At 38.4% G+C, this 24,623-nt stretch overlaps 1 protein-coding gene across 1 annotated transcript in view; it reads right to left on the reverse strand.

The window, feature by feature from the left end:
* The window catches only part of LOC134535906 (cytochrome P450 6k1-like), a 45,533-nt gene extending 24,467 nt beyond the window's left edge, over positions 1–21,066 (reverse strand). The window contains exon 1 of the mRNA XM_063375282.1: positions 21,018–21,066. Coding sequence (XP_063231352.1) covers positions 21,018–21,020 — 3 coding nt within the window. The 5' untranslated portion in view covers positions 21,021–21,066. The remainder of the gene's footprint in view (positions 1–21,017) is intronic.
* Positions 21,067–24,623: the final 3,557 nt, after the last annotated feature.

The raw sequence follows: 24,623 nt of genomic DNA on the forward strand, positions 1-24,623 counted from the left end.
TGATAAACAATTTGTGTTCTGATTTGAAAATGGTTGACAAAATATAAGCACTTTGTAGCAAAACAGTTATTTATTTAACAATATATGTGTGTTTGCACACAATTCGATTTGTTTCGATTTTTCTTATCTTTTCTGTTGGTTTATTCGATGGTTTCTGATAGTTTTAGGATCGATACGTGACCCACTTGTGGGTCGCGACCCACCGTTTGGAAACCGCTGCTCTGGAGGGTTCGACACGTTCCAAGAGCTCCACCTGCGTGAAGTGGCGTAACTAGTATGTACGCCATGGGAACTACGGGGGTCAAGTCGAACCTGATGACGCCACACTGAGAAAGGGTGCGAGACCTTTCCATAAGGGGGCTGAGGGGTACAAAAGGGCGGCGCCGGCCTACGAGGCACTGAAGTGAAGAGGGCGAGTGAGCCCTTGGAGAGCGAAGATGGACGACGAGCGACGAGCTTCTCGTGCGCGGAGACTGATGCGTCGGGGACCGAAGCATCCGGGACTGTGTTGTGTGTGCGGCGGACGAGTGAGTAGTGCGAGGCAGTGTGTTGGGAAAGAGTAGCGCGGTAAGAGACGAGTATTCATTAGAGCCACTGTCGGGCCAAAGCTCAAGTGGGGAGAATAAATTATAGACCTTATTAAAAAGAGTGATAAATATGTGGATAGACAATTTGATTGTTATAACGTAATAGTAAAGATATTAGGTAATAAATTCATTGAGATATCCTTTTCAAACCTGTTTTTACACTCGTAACAAACTTTCTTGTCATCACTATTTTGTGTGTTAAATATTTAAGAAGCTATTTCTGTATAATCGCCGTACTCAATTTGCACGACAATCAAAAAAAAAATTCTAAAACAGACGCAATAATTATACTTATTGTGCATCGTTAATTATAAAAATGTTTCGTAAGCATTTTGATTGAAGCTCTGAAATGTTATATTTAGTTCTTTCAAAAAGTCCTGTATTTTGCGGGTAAATGACATTCAATATTTATAGGCTTAGTGACAGGCGTAGCTGATAATTAGCCTAAGTCGTGGGCATTATGAACGTGTCTCCTGTTTCTTCTGTTATAAGGTCATGTGCCGCAAAACTAAAAGTTTCGCCTGTTCGTAATTGAAAGGATTTATTGTTTGTACAACATTTTTGATTTAGTTTTGTTTCTATAAATTTCTGAGCGTGAACTTAGTTTGATTAATTTTACCAAGTTATAACTTCCAAATCAAAAGACTTTTTTAAAAATTATATTAGATCAATTTACACTCACCTAGCAAAACTTCTGGCTGAAGTTCTAATTAAAATGTAACGGTACAACACACGTACAACTAAACACATTTAACTCACTCGCACGTGCGCTGCTTGTACTGTCTCACTCTACACGCATAATTCCATTGGTCGCGCAAGACCGCTGTGACGTCACACCAGCTGCAGAGGGCTTGAGCCCTGTGTGTGGCGAGGAGAAAAAATGTCCGATATACCAAGGGATATGTTCAGGTCTTGATTATTATTGGACTCTATGTGAATTCATCAGTAGGTCTGCATATGTATATTAATGTTACGCCCCAGTTAATGTATTTCATCTTACCGTAAACTCAGCCAAAAATAGAGCATGTAGTTGGTTAAATTGTTTACACAATTGTGACCAGAGTACGAATGGCTGTATCTTACTGACTTTTTGTCATAAAAAAATAATTGCACCTAAAAAAGTCCAAACTGTGGTGTATTTGATTTAGATCTTGCAGATAGCAAGCACGCAGTCTTCAATGGTCCTCTTATTCATCAGGCAGAATTATTGTTGCACTCATCCTAGACTAGCCTAGAGGTGTTGCGCTTATTTTATGATATCACTTTCTGCACATTTTCGTGTCATTTTCGTGTGTGATATCACAGAATAACTTAAAACTTAAAATTATCATAGTTTATGAATACCTTAATTAAAGTGGAAAGATTAAACTATGGTATGCAAAAGAAAAGTTTAATTGTAACAAAGCGTTTAAGGCAAACAAAACTAAATATACAAAATGATAAGTAAGAAGTAAAAAATGAAAACGTCCAATATTATCATGTTCTAAATATATCAAACTTTAATTATATACGGTCACCGATAAAAAGCACTCACAAATAATTAGATTTTTATAATAAGTTTATTTTTGTCTCCCATCAAATTACAAACATAGCAACCACTGTGCATTTATTTTACAGTTTTCCACTCATGGGTGACGTAAATCCGGTTTTTGGCGTGATTCCGCAGAAATAAGTTGAGCAGCGTAGATTCGTGTGACCTGAACGGCAGGCAGCAGGCGGATCGCGGATGTCTACCGGTCAGGCGTTAAGGAACTGATAGATAACAACTCAGCACCGGTCCGATACTTCTCCAATTATCGGTTTACCGACTAAAATTGTTTCCCAAAAGACGACCTATCATCCCTAATTTGAACAAAATGGTTGAAAAAATTAATTCGTTTGTAAGCTATGACAGTAAATACAATGGTGTTTTTTTTTTTTTAAATTTTTGTTGCATTTAATTATTACTCGTTTTGAAAACTAGTTAAGAATTTAGCTGGTTAACTGATTGGTCCGAAATATAAACGAGACTCGGTTACCGGTTAAGTCACATTAGTCTCAGGCTGTATCCTGAACTCAAGGGCGTAGCCAGGGGGGGGGGGGGGGTTAGGGGTAACCCTTAGCACCAAATCTTTAATTAATTTCTTATTCATCACTCAAACAAATTTCATATTAAAATTAATAAAAATTTTATCATTACAATATTTAAATTTAAGTACTGAAAACTGCTAAAATAGCACTATTTTACACCTTAAAATCCAAATTTTCCCGGGGGAGGACCCCCGGACCCACCGCTTTAATACGGGGGGGGGGGGGGGCCATGCTTCTTAACACCCCCCATACACAAATCCTGGCTACGCCACTGCCTGAACTAAAATGATAACGAACCCGACCGGTTAATACCCATACAGTTAATTTCGGAAAAGTTCGTCATGAAAAGGGCGAATTTCCCCCATGTCTCTGAAACAGAGGGAATGTTACCAGTGGGAACAAGTACCAGTGGAATATCTTATACACTCAGCATTTCATATACACTCGCTGGAATGAGTTCGTTAGTTTCGATATGAGAGTTTTGAGAAAGTAGTGTATAAAATTCGTCTGTAGATATTGCTGTCAACGCCGGGAGTTTCCTAGGTTAGGTAACTTAAAAAAGACTATAACTAGTACTTCGTAATGCACTATTTGTAGTTTCAATCGTGAATCAACTCAGTGAGAAGGAAAAAAAATGTTTCCAAAAACATTTAAGTAGCAATTTAGGCTTGTACGTGTGTGTGTGTGTGTGTGTATATGTATGTATGTTTGTATGTATATAAGAAATGTTGGAATATTTCCGCAGGTGCTTTTCTCTGCTGATAGTTTTACATTGTAGCAGTTTGTCCCCTCCTTTTCAGGAGGCCCACGGGAAATGCACCTTTTCTTTGATGGGACCTCGACAAACATCCCCCCCCCCTTTTTTTCCCCTTTTCACAACGCTACTTTCCTCTCTAACAAACTGTTCTAATATGCTCAGCATGTATGTAGAAGAAAGTATATTAAAGTATATTATATTTCAGTACGTAGCAAGTGGCGCCTACTGTTGTCAGATTGATACTGCCCAGCTTGTTAACATTAAAATTATTAATTTGTAAACCATTGATATTTATACATAGTTTTAAATTTTTTTTTAATTTTTGCTCTTTGTTAATTTTTCTGAGACCATAAAATTTTGTTTTATGACAGTATTATAACAGTTGTAAACGTTGAGAAAGAAAAAAAATATATTATTTTACTGGAGAAACTTCTTGTAGCAGTCGGTATCTATTAATAACAAGACATTCGGTTAAATATGTGCTATGGTCAACACAACCATATTGTTTAGTATTAAATTATATAAAACATTTTTGGCAAAAACTGTGAGAAACCATAATGACATATTTTAGTTACGTTTACTTATAAATAATAATTGAATATTATCAGATGATGCTCTTAATCAAATACAAAAAAAATATGTTACAATAATGTTCATTCCGAGTTTTCTTTTAAAATATATATTTTTAATGCATTTAAAAAATAATTTTTTGCAAAGATTCATCTAAAAACGTTTTTGATATTTGCGTCTACCTGACAACAGAGCACACGAAACAAGGAGAGCGCTAGTAGCAGATATCGTGCATTGGAAAGAGAAAGTAAATGCTGTAGAAGCGGATGGGTAGTTCTATTTTCGTATTTCGCTTCTAAACTGTGTTTTTAAGAGGGTGAAAAGGATTAAAATACTTGATTTTAAAATGATTTATAGACATGAAACATTCGGTACAGGTGTTTGAAAGCATCAAAAGTATTGCATTACACCTTTATCTTAATTTCTCCGTCATATTATGTTATAATTACCGCTCAAATTTCATAGGTGCCCTATGCACGACGAGAAGACAGCGCCCCAGTTCAGAGGAGACACCGCGCTGGAAGCACCAGTGAGCGTCGTGCTTATCATCCCTCATCATCTAACACAGATACATCCCTGACTTGGGTAGGCCATTTAATGCTAAAGTAATTATCATATTGCCGGATTTTACTCCGGCAAGTATAATGGGAGACAGATTGCACAATTAACTTCAAATTATCAGGCTTTTAGCAGGTTATAAACATATCCCACTCGCAATCACCGACGGGACGTCTTGTCTCCTGAACGGACACTCCATAGCTATTGGATCTCAGCGAGGGTATAGTGGTCAGTCCACTTTCCTTCCCACATAGAGATCCGGGTTCCATTCCCAGAGAGTTTGCATCGTTTTCTCACTCTGTAAATATCCCCTTGTTATGTGTAAGTTATAGCACCAAGTCATGGTGAAACTCTGTGATACGATTATAGACTTGTCAACTATTAAATTAAATACGCAATGTTTACTACAATGTACCATCAGTACAGTTCCCGCTAAAATACTCTAATAATTTATTATTGTCATTATGACTGCTGTGTGTTTTGAGTATAACTGCGCATTACAAATTACATCGGTGAAATTGTTGCTGTGAAATAAATAAAATTATTTTAATAGCAATAAGTAATCATTCAAGATTAATTGGAGGCCATATAAACATAACTCTGGAAACATAAAAGCCCTTATTTGAGGGGGCTGACTTGCGCTGTGAAACTGAAATGATAAATGATAACACACGTAATTCCCCCTCCCCTTCCCTCATCCTCCGGGAATCCTGCAGAGTTTCGCACATGACCAAAACTCCTCGTCATCTAAGATGAAACAAAATATCTTATATATATAGCCTATATATATATAATATGTATATATATACATACTGTTACGATTTACCGCGGGTTCGTAAAGGATAGCCCAATTAATAGATTTTATTTCACACACACAGTTTTATTTATTACCACTACTTGTCACTTACAAATAATCTTCTAAATTGGCAAATAATAAATTACACTTAAAGAAATGTCAATTCCCCAGTCACTCGTCCGCACACCTCGCTGGGCCGCACCTCTGGCGCAACTCTCACCGCAGCACCCCTCGTGGGTCTCCGCCGCGGGACTACGCCGCCGCACTCCGCCGCCGCCGACGCACTTGCCCTTCGCCGAGGTCCGCTCGACTCCTCGCTCGAAACTTCTCTCGGGACTCCGCCGCACCCGCGACTCTTTCGCCCGGGAAATCCGCCGTGGGAGAACTCCCCACTCAGACTCCCTGCCCTGGAACCTTCGTCCAAGGACTTCGCCACTCTGCCGCATCCGCGGCACTATCGCCCGGAAACTCCACCACGGGATAACTCCCCACTTAACTCCTCTCGAAGGTCGGCCCAACCTCCTTATATATCCCTTGGGTTCCCGTCCAGAACAATCGGGCATGTCTCCGAGATATCGCGCGACCTTCGCCGTCGAAATGCCCAGAAACGCGTCGTGAGTCCTCGAAGGACGCGGCGGCTGCTCAAAGAATGCCGATGAACGCAACAAGCATCGGGTTCCCACAAAACGCGCCGATAAACATGTCTAAGTCCTTTTATTCCGCAGTGCGGCCTCTTTTAAGTAACTCGATCTGAGGCAGGTGCGCGCTGCGACGGTCAGGATGTTGCGAGACAGTATGACACGAGATACCAGGGAGAGGATGCGGGTGGAAGGGGGGCGCAGACAGGCCGAACGCGCGCGGCGATGCCAAGCACTGCAGCCAAGCGCGATCGTAACAATACATAATGTTACGAACGTGACATTGGCCGGGACACGTGCAAGAGCTGGCTGGCGACTGCCGCAACATGAAATGCACCGCGCGCGCCTGGAAGATAACAAAGATTGTCGCTTTCCCCCCCCCCCCTCCTTCCCCCAAATCCCCACGCGGCGCCCTGCCTTTGACACGTAACTGACACCGGACAGCTAGGAGTTACGCGAGCCGCCGACACGTGTTTTCGAGAGATTTCTGCCGTCGGGACGGCTCGCGATGACGCGACTGGCCCCGGCCGCTCTCGTAAGTTCTTGAATTGCGCCGGGGCCTATATATATGCCCGAGGACGTCAGGGCAGGGAGTCAGTTAGGGGTGTCCAGTCGGGAGATCTCCCGCGGTGGAGTTTCCGGGCGATAGTGCCGCGGGTGCGGCAGAGCGGCGAAGTCCTTTGACGAAGGTTCCAGGGCAGGGAGTGAGTGAGCAGTGAGAGTTCAGTCGGGAGTTTTCCCGCGGCGGTGTTTCCGGGCTATAGAGTCGCGGGCGCGGCGGAGTCCCGAGCGAAGTTGCGAGCGAGGAGTCGAGTGGGATCTCGGCAAAGGGGAAGTGCGTCGGCGGCGGTGGTGGAGTGCGGCGACGGAGTCCCATGGCGGAGACCCACGAGGGGTGCTGCGGTGAGAGTTGCGCCAGAGGTGCGGCCCAGCGAGGCGTGTTTAACGAGTGACTGGGGAATAGACCTTTCTTTAAGTGTAATTAATAATTTGACATTTTAGAAGATTTTTGTAAGTGACATAAGTAGTGGCAATAAATAAAACTGTGTAGTGTAATAAAATCTTTAATTGAGCTATCCTTTACGAACCCGTGGTAAATCGTAGTAGGAGTGACGAAGGAGTACTGGACCAATGTAAACATAGAAATGTAAACACAGCGCCAGTACCCCCATGGGCGCCGCCATCTTGTCACGTGGGGGCCGCCATTGTTGTTGACATTGGCTACCAGGGCGCGCCACCGTCGCCGCCACTGGGCGCCGCCATTGTTGTTGACATCGGTTACCAGGGCGCGCCGGTAGGCCGCCATCTTAGTTCAGCCTTTAGTTACCGGAGGGCGCCACCGTCGCTCCGAATGCGGGAATTGTATACAAAAAAACCTGGGCACTGGGTGGATTCGATCCCGGGGACGCACCAACGTCGTGGTTAGGAGACGAACGCCTTGACCACTAGACCACGGGACCTGATGAAGTATGGGGAATTAAATAATGAACATATGCTTTAAAGAAGCTATGCCTAAAAGAAGCTATGTCTTTAAAAGCAATACTAGCTATGCTTAAAATTCTAAAAGCAAACGCCATGTCTTAAAAAAGTATGCCTATAGACCCCACCACTCCACAATCGCCGCCATGTTTAAATTTCGAAAAATAAAATATCGCTATGCCTATAGACCCCCACCACATTTCGAAAATAACCCGCCATGTTTCAGTATGCTTAAAGCCGCCATATTAGCTATGACTAAAGAAACATAACCTCAAAATCCCGCGCAGAGAGAGCGAGATGTTGCCTGCTGGAGCGTCACTCGTAAACTGCGCAATCATAATCCCCACAACATATTATAAACATATTAATGTCTTTAAAAAAAATGCTTTAAGTAATAAGCATAGTTAAAATCCATAATATTGTGTAAAAAAACGTGTTAATCATTACGTTACGCCGAGTAAAATAAATAATAAGCATAGTTAAAAGTTTTAATAATATTAAGCATATTTAAAAACACTTTGTAGTAATTGGCTCTCGACCAATGTGTTAAGCATTACAAACGCCGTGCTGGAAACCTCGCTCGTGCGACCAGGAATGTGTTTACCTGCTGGGTGACAGTGAAAGTGGTTACCACAGAAAACAAGGTCAGGCCATCGCTGCCTACAGGAAAGGAGCAAGCACAAGGAATATACAGAGGTGGAAATATAATCCCCACATCATAATATAAGCATAATAAAGGCGCCATGTTGTATGCCTAAAACCCCCGCCATACCTATGCCGCCATGATGTAAGCTTAAAACACACACACACACCCAAGTATGCCTAAAAGAAACCCCCGCCATACTATGTATGCCCAAACCGCCAAATTAAAATTTCCAATAGCCATATTTAAATTTGGAAAATAACCCGCCATGTTTAAATATCGAAAAGCAAATACCGCAACCCCACCACCCAGCATATGTTTAAAACAAACACCACCATAATAGCTATGACGAAATACCTGAGAGAAACATAACCTCAAAAAAGCGCCATACTAGCTATGTCTACCCCACCCCCACCACCACCAGTATGCTTAAAACAAACACCACCATACTAGCTATGACTAAATACCCGTAGCAACATAACCTCAAAAATGGCACCATACTAACTATGTCTACCCCACTCCCACCACCAGTATGCGTAAAAGCCCCGCCATACCAGCTATGACTAAAACAAACATAACCTCAAAAATCCCGCGCAGAGAGAGCGAGATGTTGTCCGCTGGAGCGTCACTCTTACACTGCGCAATTATAACCCCACACATCATATTATAAGCATAATAATTTTTAAAAAAATGCTTTAAGTAATAAGCATAATCAAATTATATAATATTAGGATAGCATAGTTAGGACCCCTGCAGTTAACACGTAGCGTTAAGTAATTAGCTGCGGCACGATTGACATAAGTTACCGAGGTAATAAAAAAAAATAGCAAATAAGCATACATAAAATAAAAAACTCACCGGAACGCACCCCACCCACCCCGGCGATATGTAACAAATAAAAACGCAGACGAAAAGATATACTAAAAAATAGTAACACCTATGTACGCCGTGTAGAGTGCAATCCACACAACCGACAGCATTTAACGATAAGTAAACTTATAAAATATATTACAAAGCGGGAGCGGCCCGCTCACGAATATGTTTTAGTGTTATAAGCTTAGGTAAAACTTAAAAGTACGTAAAGAAAGTTAAGTATTAAGCATAGTTACTATTATTGTACGTCAAGTAAAAAATAAATATTATACAAACAATGTGTAGTAATCGGCTCTCGGCCAATGTGTTAAGCATTAAAAACGCCGTGCTGAGAGCCCCGCTCGTGCGACCAGGAATGTATTAAGGGACCCCTGCAGTTAACACGTAGCGTTCAGTAATGAAAAAATAAAATGTAGCTGCGGCAATATCGTCAGAAACAAATTACGTATGTAACCGAGGTAATAAAAAAAACTATAGGTGCCACCCCCACTCCTAGTATGCTTAAAACACCCACCCCCACAAGTATGCCTAAAAGAAACCCCAACCATACTAGCTATGCCTAAATCATTTGCAGCCATGCTTAAAAACCCCCGCCATACTGGCTAAGACTAAATGGAGTGCCACATATACACACCGACATCTTTAATGTCACAGAGGAGAGCGAGAAACGTAACGTAAAATATGCTTGAAGTAATAAGCATAGTTAAAATTTATAATATTGTAAATACATAAAAATAAGCATAGTTAAAAAAACCGTAGATCACCATTTAATAGTACTGGACCAGATAACATATGCCATAGCGATAGCATGAATAAGCATAGTTAGGACCCCTACAGTCAACACGTAGCGTTCAGTAATTAGCTGCGGCACGATCGTCAGAAACAAATTACGTATGTTACCGAGGTAATAAAAAAAAATAGCAAATAAGCATACATAAAAAAAACTCACCGGAACGCATCCCGCCCACCCCGGCGACTTGTAACAAATATAAATAAACGTTGAACAAACGACCGTGTAGGGGAGCTGTAAGCCTGTTCGCGCACCGCAAATAAGCATACATAAAGGAAAAACTCACCGGAATACACCCACTCCAACACGGCGACGTGTAATTAAAAATAAAAACGCAGACGAAAAGAGATATTAAAAATAGTAACACCTATGTACGCCGTGTAGACAACCGACAGCGAATAACGATAAGTAAATTTATAAAATATATTACAAAGCGGGAGCGCACGTCTGTAGTCCGTAGACGCACTCCTCGAACTGTTTTCAAATTCCCGGTGCGACGAAAAGAAAGCTGTTTGTCGACCCTGGCCCGCCGCGTGCTATAGTAGTTTGCAGCAGATTTCACGGAACACAATAAAAAACGTACAGCCCAGTGATACATGAAACCGCCGAATGCCGCAAAATTTTTTTTAATAATATTGTTATGAATTAATTTTTTTAATAATTAAATTTATGTTTATTTGTAAATTTATGTTTATTTTTTGAAAATTATCAAAAACTAATGGTTAAAAGCAGAGTCCTGTTATAATAAAAAAAATGAATAGATTTTAAAATTTATTATTAAACTATTTTTTTAATTAATTGAAACCTATATGTTAATTTGTTAAAGGAAATAAATTTATTTTAAGAATTTATTATTACAACTACTTTGTAGATAATTGCTTCCTGATGATGGCGACTGCAATGTCGACCGAAACGTCGGTGAATTTCGCATTAAACTATTTTTTTTATTAATTGAAACCTATATGTTAATTTGTTAAAGGAAATAAATTTATTTAAGAATTTATTATTACAACTTTTTAATTAATTTAAATCTATGTTGATTTGTTGATTTATTATCAAAAACTTATGGTTATACGTGGATTCATTTTATAGTAAAAATTAATATATTTATTTAACATTATTTTAATGTTTTATCTCACATTATTTCACTACCATCGACCGACAAATACTACGTTTTTTTTGTTTTCATCGTTTACTTTGAGATATTTTTCCTTTAGGGTTCTTTATAAAAGATGTTGTAAAATATTGCCGCCGCTACGTAATGATTTTCCAGAGTTGACACACACAGAATTGAAGAGCGTATTGTTTTCCATTACTCTAAAAAGTTTTCAACCAATGTGTTTGCTCGCGTTAGCACTATCGTTCTATATTTAGATCACTTGTTATTGTGTTTAAGCGGAGGTATTTGCCTTTTGCTCGGGGTTCGTATCCCATCCGGTGGGTACGAGTGGTTAGTTCTGTGTGTAAATGTGGCGGACGTTGCTGTGAGCCTGCGAGTGTTCTCGAGTTGCTCTAGTTTCCCTCTCAAAAGCGGAATGTAGTTGACGTTACAATGCATCGGTGTGGGGGTTATCTCTAAGTTAATTGTATCAATCGTGGAATTTCGCAACCAGTATATAGAGCGAATAAGAGAGATAAAGAGTGAGAGAGAAAGAGAGAGAGAGATATGAAGAGAGAGGTTTTGTAGGTTTTTCATTAATGGTTTTACAATTGTGAGTTAGCGCACATACTTTTTAATAGTTGTAATTAGATTTATTTTTTAAATACATTGTAATTTTATCCTCCTAATTTTGCTTCACAACGATTATACACTAAAAGATTCCTGTGAGGTTAATAAAAGTATATATATATATATTTTTTTTCTTAATGCATGTGGCTGTAGAGATGAAATTGATGGTACTTACTATCTTCTTTCCACCCAATGGTGCTATGATGAATATTTGTCTGTGTGTTCGCTAGCTTTTTTTTATATTTATTTTTTCTAGTTCAATTGTGATATGTGCTTACTTTCATATACAATGCTTGGGATGTAATGGAATTTTCTGCTTCATTGGGTTAGTATTGAAAGGGTACTTTGATAAATATGTTTTTAACTTTGTGTCTTGTATAGTATTTATCTATCATTCATGCATATATTCGTGTGTCATTGTATCTCGGTGAACTTATGTTTTGTGGAATATGAGTGTTAAGTTGGCTAGTGCGATTTCTTACATTGTATGTATTTAAGGTTTAGGAATAGCTAATATTATGTTACCATGTTGTCTTCCGACCTGTTTTCACTTAAACTATGAGATTGCTAGCCTGGTTTAACGTACATGTTTGATTTTTTTAGATGCGTCTTTTACAATAATTACATATTGGTTGCGCAATGGCAACCCCTTCTGTCTGTGAAGGACACGTCTGGCAACTCGTGCTGGGCTGCGGTGGCCGGCAGAGTTTAATGTCTTTATATGGGTTTGTGAAAGTGATGGAGAATATTCTATTAAGTGTGTTGTGTTTAGCTACTATCGGTGCTGTTGTTTATATATTACAGTTCTCGTTGTTAATCAATGTAAATTTAGATTTAAAATAAGTATAAAGGTTCCAAACATGATGGTGGAAACATCCTGGAAGTCGTGTGTGTGTGTGTGTGTGTGTTACGATCTAACCTTGTGTTTCGATACATATGTGGGACAATGTGTGCTACTGCAATGATTATCATCCTTCATCCGCGAGGGAATTGGTCTCTCATCTTACTGATGCGTTTTTTTCACCTTTCTGTGTTTGTAATGACTGAACTTTGTTTACTTTTTGAAGTGATTCCATATTATTGGTAATTTGGTTTGCTTTTTAATTGTATATTTATATCTATATGCTTCTGGATAACCTAAGTCATTGTTAAGTGCATATTTTTGTAATATTTATGTTTGTAACCACTGGATGTTTTATTATTATTACTTCATTATGTGTACAGGCAACTAGTGGTGACAGTATGGTTCTAGATATACGACATACCCGAGGGTTTTTTTTTTATATGTTTCTTATTTAAATTGTTATAATTGTATGGTTGGTATCTAAATATACATAATTCCGTATTTATCGTTTCTTGTCACTACATAGCACTTGAGCAAACATCAAATTTCTTACACTAATCCATTTTTTCTCAACTTGTGTGCGAACATACATAATTAAAATGATTTGTGCGAACAAGAGTTCGCAATTCCTTTCAATATACTTAATTATAATGCGGAATCTCTCTTCCATGTGGGTTTTTAAACTTAGATTTCGGTTAGGTGAACAAAAAAATAACCTTTTTCTTTTAAATAATGAATTTAATTTATTTGGGATGTGACATTTAGTATAGGAAACGTGTTTTGTCGCACGCTTCATTATATTCATTTAGCTTAGTCCTTTAACTTTTACACGTCTTTAACGAGTGATTCTCTTTTTAAAGTCTGTGTCTTTAACTCTTTCTATTTCACATGTATGTTATTAGGGATTGTGACTATTACCATCGAAAATTTTGTGTTGGGGAAGCGATGTCTGATCTTTCTGAATGCGTTTTTTTTTTTTTTTTTACGCTAGGTATTTTAAATTTTTAAATATATATTTCTACTTAATTGTACTCTCATGTGTTTACGTCGATATTTACCTAATTTTCTGTTCAGTTTAGACTTTTGAAATTTCTCTTTTGGTTCATTCTCCTGTCTTATGTTTTTTGAGGCTGTGATATTTATTGTATTGTTTCTTTTATATAATACTTTCAGTTATGGCGGTTACACCTGTTCTTATTGGCATACATGTGTCTTTTTAGTACAGCATCTGTAGTATATGAAATGTAATTTCTCCTGACCATCTCTGTGGGTTTATGAAGTGTCTGGGTTTGAGTCTTATGATCGTTTCGATGTAGGTTGCAATATGCCTGTAGGCGTTGTTTTGGTTTTTTCGAGTTGACTTGTTATTTCTGGTAACTATATTATGATAATATTAAAGGATTATATATGTGATGGTAGAATTTCAAGGAACGTTTATGATGAGAATTATACAGTTTTGTTTGTGTACACGCTTCAGTTACTTCTATACTTATTATTAGTATTATCCTGACACTATGTTTATTTTAATGTAAAGATATTTTATATAGAAGAGAATTTGTTATTTTATGTCTGGCAATACATGGATAAGCACTAGTAGGTAGTACATAGTTGGTGGGCAATGAGTATTCGTACACCACATGTTTACTTTCATGTAATTATTATTTCCTTCTTTACTCCTTGTCACTTGAAAGTCGTTGTCGGGCTTCGTCGTTCACGTTACTTAGTTTAAAGGTATGGGTGGTGTAATTAATAGTTTGCAAGGCATCCTTGTTGTTTTAGATATTTTGATATATTGTTTTTTTCTTGTTGGAGGCTTTTTTTCGGGGGTGGCTGCGTGTGTGTTATTACCGTCTGCCCCTCCGGCAAGTGAACGTTACTTACTGGTGACCTCACGAGGTTCGCCGAGGCGACTGTGGCGGTCTCTTGGGGAAGGCAGATATAATTTTTGTGTTTTCTGGACTATCGCCGAAGCGATGTGGTGTTTGAGACATGGAATTGCTATGTCTGTTATTCTGCAAACGATTTTGGCTAAGTGGTTATTAGTATGAATATCATCGTGTGTTCTTTCACGAACATTACTGGTGTGTTCTATTCTGGTTTCGTCGGAATGGGATTATAGTGCTTCTTATGCTTAATGGAATGCATAGTAGTAGAATATATATTCTTACCTGAACCAGTAACCTTTTATTTTACGTTTTGTTATTAACGCCAGAGCTTCCTATGCTTATTGGGTGTATTTATATAGGTTATTTTGTTTTATTTACCCCGATATGTCCTTAATTATTATTTACTAGTATGAAGTCTATAGTTGGTCTCTGTTTATTCATCTACCATATATAGAGATTGTTTTTTATCTAGCCTTGATGGAAAGTTAACAATAATCTTATAAGCATTTACAACATGACTCATATAATATTCTTTCACTCCTTATTTAGAACACCACACACTATGTCATGAGTGAAAGGGAAGGATGGATAGCTGTTAATGTTTGTTTGTATGATTATTTATTAACGATGGTATAACTATTTTATAATGATACATAGTTTATTAGAATAACATGCTATGTTTTCTTATATGAAGGACAAATTACTCAGAGCTGATGATAAGCATTTGTATTACACAGACCGTTCAAACGACTTATGTTTATATTCCTACAAAGTTTGACTGTATAAACCTGCAGGTATTTAGTTTAGGGTATAACACGTTTTACTTACATATATTATTATTTAATAACTATACATACACTTTATTACTATATTTTTAATAACGTCTTGTGGCAATATCACTTTGTACTTCCTATTTAATGACTACACAAATACTATAACCGATTTTATTTATTAATGAATGTATACTAGCTGGGCTAGCACTACAGACTCGTATTTGCGTCTTTTTAACAAATGGGAATAGCATGTTTTGTCTCTGGTGTTGTGCCGTTCGTTCGCGAGGTCTTATGTGGGTTGTAGTGTATTTTTCGGTTGCTTAATAACATATTTTGATTATGTAGGTATTTATGGTTATTGATATTTATTTGTGTTGTCATTTATCGGGCCGTGTCATTTGGTGTGTTGGAGAGTGTGGTATTTTTATAATATTGTTCTCATAGATAGATTTTTTTAAAGTTTCGCGTTTGTTTTATTTTACGTATAGGGATTTTTTACTCTTTGCATCATGGTGTCTCAATAAGCGATTTTATTATTTCATGGGAGTTTTCACTGCATTGCGCTGTATTGCGTTTGTGAGTGCATTTTGATTGTTTTTGTTATGTTTTAATTTTTTTTTTGTTATTTATGGTAGTTTTTTTTTTCACATGCATTCGGCGGTTTCATGTATCACTGGGCTGTACGTTTTTTATTGTGTTCCGTGAAATCTGCTGCAAACTACTATAGCACGCGGCGGGCCAGGGTCGACAAACAGCTTTCTTTTCGTCGCACCGGGAATTTGAAAACAGTTCGAGGAGTGCGTCTACGGACTACAGACGTGCGCTCCCGCTTTGTAATATATTTTATAAATTTACTTATCGTTATTCGCTGTCGGTTGTCTACACGGCGTACATAGGTGTTACTATTTTTAATATCTCTTTTCGTCTGCGTTTTTATTTTTAATTACACGTCGCCGTGTTGGAGTGGGTGTATTCCGGTGAGTTTTTCCTTTATGTATGCTTATTTGCGGTGCGCGAACAGGCTTACAGCTCCCCTACACGGTCGTTTGTTCAACGTTTATTTATATTTGTTACAAGTCGCCGGGGTGGGCGGGATGCGTTCCGGTGAGTTTTTTTTATGTATGCTTATTTGCTATTTTTTTTTATTACCTCGGTAACATACGTAATTTGTTTCTGACGATCGTGCCGCAGCTAATTACTGAACGCTACGTGTTGACTGTAGGGGTCCTAACTATGCTTATTCATGCTATCGCTATGGCATATGTTATCTGGTCCAGTACTATTAAATGGTGATCTACGGTTTTTTTAACTATGCTTATTTTTATGTATTTACAATATTATAAATTTTAACTATGCTTATTACTTCAAGCATATTTTACGTTACGTTTCTCGCTCTCCTCTGTGACATTAAAGATGTCGGTGTGTATATGTGGCACTCCATTTAGTCTTAGCCAGTATGGCGGGGGTTTTTAAGCATGGCTGCAAATGATTTAGGCATAGCTAGTATGGTTGGGGTTTCTTTTAGGCATACTTGTGGGGGTGGGTGTTTTAAGCATACTAGGAGTGGGGGTGGCACCTATAGTTTTTTTTATTACCTCGGTTACATACGTAATTTGTTTCTGACGATATTGCCGCAGCTACATTTTATTTTTTCATTACTGAACGCTACGTGTTAACTGCAGGGGTCCCTTAATACATTCCTGGTCGCACGAGCGGGGCTCTCAGCACGGCGTTTTTAATGCTTAACACATTGGCCGAGAGCCGATTACTACACATTGTTTGTATAATATTTATTTTTTACTTGACGTACAATAATAGTAACTATGCTTAATACTTAACTTTCTTTACGTACTTTTAAGTTTTACCTAAGCTTATAACACTAAAACATATTCGTGAGCGGGCCGCTCCCGCTTTGTAATATATTTTATAAGTTTACTTATCGTTAAATGCTGTCGGTTGTGTGGATTGCACTCTACACGGCGTACATAGGTGTTACTATTTTTTAGTATATCTTTTCGTCTGCGTTTTTATTTGTTACATATCGCCGGGGTGGGTGGGGTGCGTTCCGGTGAGTTTTTTATTTTATGTATGCTTATTTGCTATTTTTTTTTATTACCTCGGTAACTTATGTCAATCGTGCCGCAGCTAATTACTTAACGCTACGTGTTAACTGCAGGGGTCCTAACTATGCTATCCTAATATTATATAATTTGATTATGCTTATTACTTAAAGCATTTTTTTAAAAATTATTATGCTTATAATATGATGTGTGGGGTTATAATTGCGCAGTGTAAGAGTGACGCTCCAGCGGACAACATCTCGCTCTCTCTGCGCGGGATTTTTGAGGTTATGTTTGTTTTAGTCATAGCTGGTATGGCGGGGCTTTTACGCATACTGGTGGTGGGAGTGGGGTAGACATAGTTAGTATGGTGCCATTTTTGAGGTTATGTTGCTACGGGTATTTAGTCATAGCTAGTATGGTGGTGTTTGTTTTAAGCATACTGGTGGTGGTGGGGGTGGGGTAGACATAGCTAGTATGGCGCTTTTTTGAGGTTATGTTTCTCTCAGGTATTTCGTCATAGCTATTATGGTGGTGTTTGTTTTAAACATATGCTGGGTGGTGGGGTTGCGGTATTTGCTTTTCGATATTTAAACATGGCGGGTTATTTTCCAAATTTAAATATGGCTATTGGAAATTTTAATTTGGCGGTTTGGGCATACATAGTATGGCGGGGGTTTCTTTTAGGCATACTTGGGTGTGTGTGTGTGTGTGTTTTAAGCTTACATCATGGCGGCATAGGTATGGCGGGGGTTTTAGGCATACAACATGGCGCCTTTATTATGCTTATATTATGATGTGGGGATTATATTTCCACCTCTGTATATTCCTTGTGCTTGCTCCTTTCCTGTAGGCAGCGATGGCCTGACCTTGTTTTCTGTGGTAACCACTTTCACTGTCACCCAGCAGGTAAACACATTCCTGGTCGCACGAGCGAGGTTTCCAGCACGGCGTTTGTAATGCTTAACACATTGGTCGAGAGCCAATTACTACAAAGTGTTTTTAAATATGCTTAATATTATTAAAACTTTTAACTATGCTTATTATTTATTTTACTCGGCGTAACGTAATGATTAACACGTTTTTTTACACAATATTATGGATTTTAACTATGCTTATTACTTAAAGCATTTTTTTTAAAGACATTAATATGTTTATAATATGTTGTGGGGATTATGATTGCGCAGTTTACGAGTGACGCTCCAGCAGGCAACATCTCGCTCTCTCTGCGCGGGATTTTGAGGTTATGTTTCTTTAGTCATAGCTAATATGGCGGCTTTAAGCATACTGAAACATGGCGGGTTATTTTCGAAATGTGGTGGGGGTCTATAGGCATAGCGATATTTTATTTTTCGAAATTTAAACATGGCGGCGATTGTGGAGTGGTGGGGTCTATAGGCATACTTTTTTAAGACATGGCGTTTGCTTTTAGAATTTTAAGCATAGCTAGTATTGCTTTTAAAGACATAGCTTCTTTTAGGCATAGCTTCTTTAAAGCATATGTTCATTATTTAATTCCCCATACTTCATCAGGTCCCGTGGTCTAGTGGTCAAGGCGTTCGTCTCCTAACCACGACGTTGGTGCGTCCCCGGGATCGAATCCACCCAGTGCCCAGGTTTTTTTGTATACAATTCCCGCATTCGGAGCGACGGTGGCGCCCTCCGGTAACTAAAGGCTGAACTAAGATGGCGGCCTACCGGCGCGCCCTGGTAACCGATGTCAACAACAATGGCGGCGCCCAGTGGCGGCGACGGTGGCGCGCCCTGGTAGCCAATGTCAACAACAATGGCGGCCCCCACGTGACAAGATGGCGGCGCCCATGGGGGTACTGGCGCTGTGTTTACATTTCTATGTTTACATTGGTCCAGTACTCCTTCGTCACTCCTACTAATCGTAACAATATATACATACAAATATATATCTATACTAATATTATAAAGCTGAAGAGTTTGTTTGTTTGTTTGTTTTTTTGAACGCGCTAATCTCGGGAACCACTGGTCCGATTTGAAAAATTATTTTAGTGTTGGATAGTACATTTATCGAGGAAGGCTTTCGGCTATATTATATTATCAATAACATTAGGGATCCTTACTAAAAATCCAATTTAGAATCAAATGCGTTGGAAGGGGTTAGATACAACATGCAGTACACATACAAAGTGTGTGTTGACAATGCCGCAGGCGCTAGACGTTTATTTCCTATTGCCTATTAACATTGTTGCCACGCACTGGATGCCTTATCATTCTAAATTTTCCCATACAAGTAAAAACACCCGTGTGATATTAACAACGAAGCAATCACTACCCACATAAGAGTTCAATTAGTATTTATATATTTTTTATCACTTTAAATCGCAAACCTAAACTATTGTGTTTTTTTTTCTCTCTGTGTTTAATTTGTTTTTTTCTTTTATTAGAATTATTTTTATAATTTTTAATGAATTTTCATTTTTAGGACTATCAATAATTTTCCTCTCCCTTACAATTCTGACAAGGACTTGTATATATATATATATATATATATATATATATATATAAAATAAGCGAAATACCAATCACTGACTCACTCATCACGAGATCTCTAAAACTATACACCGATTGGCTTAAAATTTAGCATAGTTACTCATTTTGTGATGTAGACGCTCACTAAGAACGGATTCTGCGGAAATCAGATCCCAAGGGGAGTTTCGGGGGCGTAATATATCAAAATTTCCAGTTTTTGGTAGGAAATCACCATGGCAACGGCTGTTGCTTTGTTGATGCTTCATTCGTCTCTATTGCAACGACTATTTCATTGTTAGTGCAGTCCTCATCACCGTTGAAATTTTGCGGGTACTTTAAATTTCAAAAATTTCCCCCTTTTTTCAAGTATATATATTTTACAGACTTGAAACTTCACAGTAATGTTCCTTATGTTACGCAGGATGACATTTTCCGAAAAATATATCCCATGGGTTGTTAAAACCAGGCAACAGTGGGTACTTTGTCTGCATGAGAACAGGATTTTGAATTGTTCATGCCTTCTGCGTCTCCATGGCAACGGGCATCGCGCGGCAGTGGCGTACCCACAAGGAGGGGCATGTATAATGAGCGGCGCAAGAGTGATCTGCCTGTAGACTGCCGTAGCGAAGTACGGGTACATCAGTTGTACGTTGCGTGCACGAGTCGGGAAACCATCGGTGCTATTCATTTTCTCTCTGGTACATTATACAGCATTGTAATAAATTTTCACTGAATTTTTTTTTTATTTGCCTTTACTGTAAATGGGAGATGAGGCTTTTTTTTTCTATTAGTATAGCCGTGCGAAGCCGGGTTGGGAAGCTTGTTATTTATATAATACTAGCTGACCCGGCGAACTTCGTACCGCCTTAGCGTAGCAATGATGCACTACTTTATTTTGTATAGCTGACCTATCTTAGGTATGAGTACCTATTCAATTTGAACTGGAATCTATAATATCCTCCATATAAAAATGAATCCATAATTCCCTGGTATCACTATAACTGAAAAGGCGGTACAAATGGCGTGAATTTGACTTGGCCGCTGGCGCAACACAATCCAGGGGCTTCATTTTTAAATTTCAATGCCTTGCAATGTGGACACACAATATTCATTAGTCCAATAGCAACAATTTGCTCTGAACTGTAATCAATTGCCACATTATAACTGAATATAGCTCTGTGGGGATTAAACACAACATTCCTATCTTGATATCGATTCCGTTCAAGTTCATTTCGCGCTTCGCGTTGCTCATCACTTTGATTTGCTCGTATATTTTTTGACTTGCCGTATTTCGAGTTCTGCGGCCTAAGCTTGTACGTCTGGTTGGTGGCATTGTTAAAAACGAAAATCCAACTGAAAATAAAAAGCTCTCATACATTTTCTGTATAATCATGTATACCAAATTATAGTATTGTGTAGTCACCAAAAAGTTCTAAAAATCAATATGAAGCTGTGAACTTACCATGATTAACGAACACTTATTAGCAAACAAAAATTTCTTAGTCTTTAAAACAATTATATGTCAAACGACATAAATTTACATTAAAAAAGTTCAAAAATGAAAATTCAACTGTAAATTAAAGAAAACGGTTGTATTCTTCTTTATAAGCAAGTATATCACACAAAAACAAACACAGAAAATGTTTACATAATGTATTGATTTGTTTTTCTATTTTTAAACTGCAACACAGTAATAACGAATTATGGCATGACAATGGCCTAGGCAGAATGTACACAGCCAGAATAGCCTGCGCCAGCAGCTCTGTACCGAATGTACCGGTACAATATGTAGTAAAACGTTAATGTTGATAAATATTTCCTAAACGATACAGTTTCTTTACATCCTCTTTGAAGATATTTGCAGCAAACATTCTGTCAATTCTATGTCAAACGTCATAAGGTTACTTTAAAAATATTTATATTGTACAAAGTGTTGGGTTAGTTTGGAAATAATTTTATATATGGTGGTTCAGTATTCTTAAATTTTCTAATTTTCCGTTAAATTTTTTCTTTCATAAGAACCTTCTCGTGAAAATAACAAACACAACAAAAAAAGAATTAGTGAAATCGGTTCAGTCATTTACGCGTGATGGCGTGACCAAGGGAAATAGGAATTCATTATTCTTAAATTTTCTAATTTTCCGCACAATTTTCTTAATTTTTTCTTTCATAAGAACCTTCTCCTGACCATAGCAAACACAACAAAAAAAATTAGTGAAATCGGTCCAGCCGTTCACGCGTGATGCCGTGACCAAGGAAAACGGGTTTCATTTTTATATATATAGATATAGCTGTACATACATATATATTGTTTTGTCTCTCCTTGTAGTCTGTTATTATAACTTTCTTCCAGGCAGATTTTCTTATACAAAGTTACCGTGGCCAGGACCGAAAATGTGATCTGAGCATATAACTTAACTTAAGGGTTCCATATTTGTAATTTTCGTCCTTCTTTTAGGGTAAATCCATGCATTAAAAAGTCTTGAAATCCAACCGGGGGCCCCATGTAGCCCGGGCACCGGGAATTTTCACAACCCCCCCCCCCCCCTCTTCATTCTCGCACAAACACGTTTGCCCTGTCGCAAGGCTGTGGGCTGGCGTGCAGTCACATGGCAAGAAAATGAAGATAAGCGTGTAATGCAATTCTCTTGAGTAGTTTCAAGAATATGTACCGGGTGTTACGTGCCTAAAACTTATTCTGAAAACACTCGTTTCAGCCATTTTTCACTCTTCTCAAAACACGAGTTAAAAATAAATATGGGATGACAACTACTTAACCGCGTTTCAGCAGATGTATTATTCATCTGAAGGATATGCACACCTTATGCGTGTCCAGGTAGGTGGGGCTCTTAGGTGGATTCACAATTTCAAAAAAAAATTACAGTAACTTAGTAGTGTGCACAAGTTTTCAGCTCTGTGTTTTCCAACCCGATTACAGTCGTGTGTATGGGAGGGAAACCTATTTTATATTCATTAACTAAATAAATGAATCACGATAGTTGTACATAAAGAGTACTATATTTTTTAGGTCCCGTAAATATTGTAATCTAAAATTTTGCATAACCATTATTAACCTAGTAAAATTACTGAGTTTTAAGTATGTTTATAGGCTGCTGTCAAGAGTGTACGCAGAACTTCATTTCATTGGCCGGGTGGAGGTTTATAAAACCTCTTTTCCTGATGTTTGCTTTCAAATTCTTTGGTATTTTTTGTGGATGTAATAGATTTTTAGGGTTTCTTATGATTTATTGATTTGGGGAGGGGGGGGGATTAAGGGGCTGCTAGTCAGCTGTAGCAGGTGAATCATCCTTAAAAGTGAAAATTATTACTTGCGAACTCTGAAAAAAGATGCTAGATTTGTCGCAAAGTTTTATTGGTTGAATTTTAAGCATGAGAATAGTAGTGTGCATGGCATGATATGCATTGTGTGTGTGTGTGTGCTTTGTGATCCCAGCTTAATAAGTTCTTGTTTCTTTCCCAAGGATGACTCGGCGCCAACTCTGTGTTCTGTCTGTCATGCGGCAGTGCGTCGAGTCATGCTGACTTGTAGACGCGCTGTCGTGACCATCAGGGGAATTAGCCAGGCGTCGAGGCGTTCCGCGCAGCAACAATCTCACAGTCTTATCTGTTAAGCAGCTGAACGCTATATAAGTATTTGTCGAGATAATTCTACAGAAGGTTAAGATAAATGGAGTAAATCATTCCAGTTAGATCAATAAATTCAAACCGGGTGACCAGGTTCGCCGTAACTGTGTGAAGACGGTGTTTACGTTAGATATTCCAGTTAGCTCTGAGTTGAAAATTTTAGGGAAAAACCATGCATAATCCATAATTTCATATGCCTTACATTTATATAAACTTCTTTTCTTTATATAGAAACATATTTTTTAATCAAATTCGATTGTAAAATACAACTATAAAGGCATTATGTGAATATTTGAAAATTACAAATATTGTATGGTATGTAATGATTAATTATTAATTAAGGATGGGAAATATCTACTGTCGCGGAGATAGTCACGTAGCGAGTAGCGGTCGCGAAGGAAACTGTAAGTCGCAGGGCCAGGACACAACCCGCGACAACGAAGATGTCACGTCGCTCTCTCCCAGAGCAGAGTTCGGAGTGTCGCAGGTCGCGTGTCGCTAAGAGTAGCTCGCTCGATAGATGGCGACCGACGATGATTGCAACTTTCCGCGGGCAAGTCGCCGTCTAATAAGCGGCGACACGCGACACGTGACCTGCGACAAGCCTGGCTCTGATCGTCAGGCAACACAAGTGCACTTTCTCAGCGCGACGCCCGACACGCCCATCTTATTGCACCCAAGTAGGGCACCGGCCAGTTTCTCTGTGGTCAATATTTTCTGTATCTTCCTTATTCTATTTTCTTATAAAAATTGTAATTAAATAAATAATCGGAATATTTCAACTGGTTTTTTTTTTTTACCAAAACATGTACTTTAACTTATAGAAAATTTAAAAAAAATTAAGATGGTAATTTCATCAAAAGTATATGTCCAAAATCGTACTATGTGAAAAGTGATGGTGGTCTTAAACTTTCGTTAGAAACTGTATATAAAACTTATTAAATTCGGTTTGTACCATACTTGGTGGTCCTCTTGTTAGTCTTGCAGTGATCTGTGACGAGACTAAATCGCTGTGTGCAATGGCGACTTGTTCGAGAGAGTATTCTGTTTGATACTTAAGTGTGTTATCTATGGGTGAAACTTCGTTGTTTTTTTTTCCTTTCACTATTTTAATCATTGTTTTTATGCACGCATGACACAGTCACTTAAATTACCTCTCATTGCTGGTTAACAATCTATTCATAGTTAACATAAGTTCTGCTATGTTATATTTAATTAGCAATATTCCTGAACACGTGGTTGTGTTGGTTGCTAAACACCTGTTTCAGCGAGCTGTCCTGTTGTACGATGGCTACAACAACCACGATAGTTTCGCTGATTCATTTCACTCCAGGCTAGACTCAATGTGCTCATACATATTCGAGTCTCTTTAGAGTACTCATTGGCCTATAACAGGCGCGTACTTAAGCTGGTTCCATCTTAG

The sequence above is a fragment of the Bacillus rossius genome, chromosome 1, assembly GCF_032445375.1.
Source record: "Bacillus rossius redtenbacheri isolate Brsri chromosome 1, Brsri_v3, whole genome shotgun sequence".
Lineage (NCBI taxonomy): Eukaryota > Metazoa > Arthropoda > Insecta > Phasmatodea > Bacillidae > Bacillus > Bacillus rossius.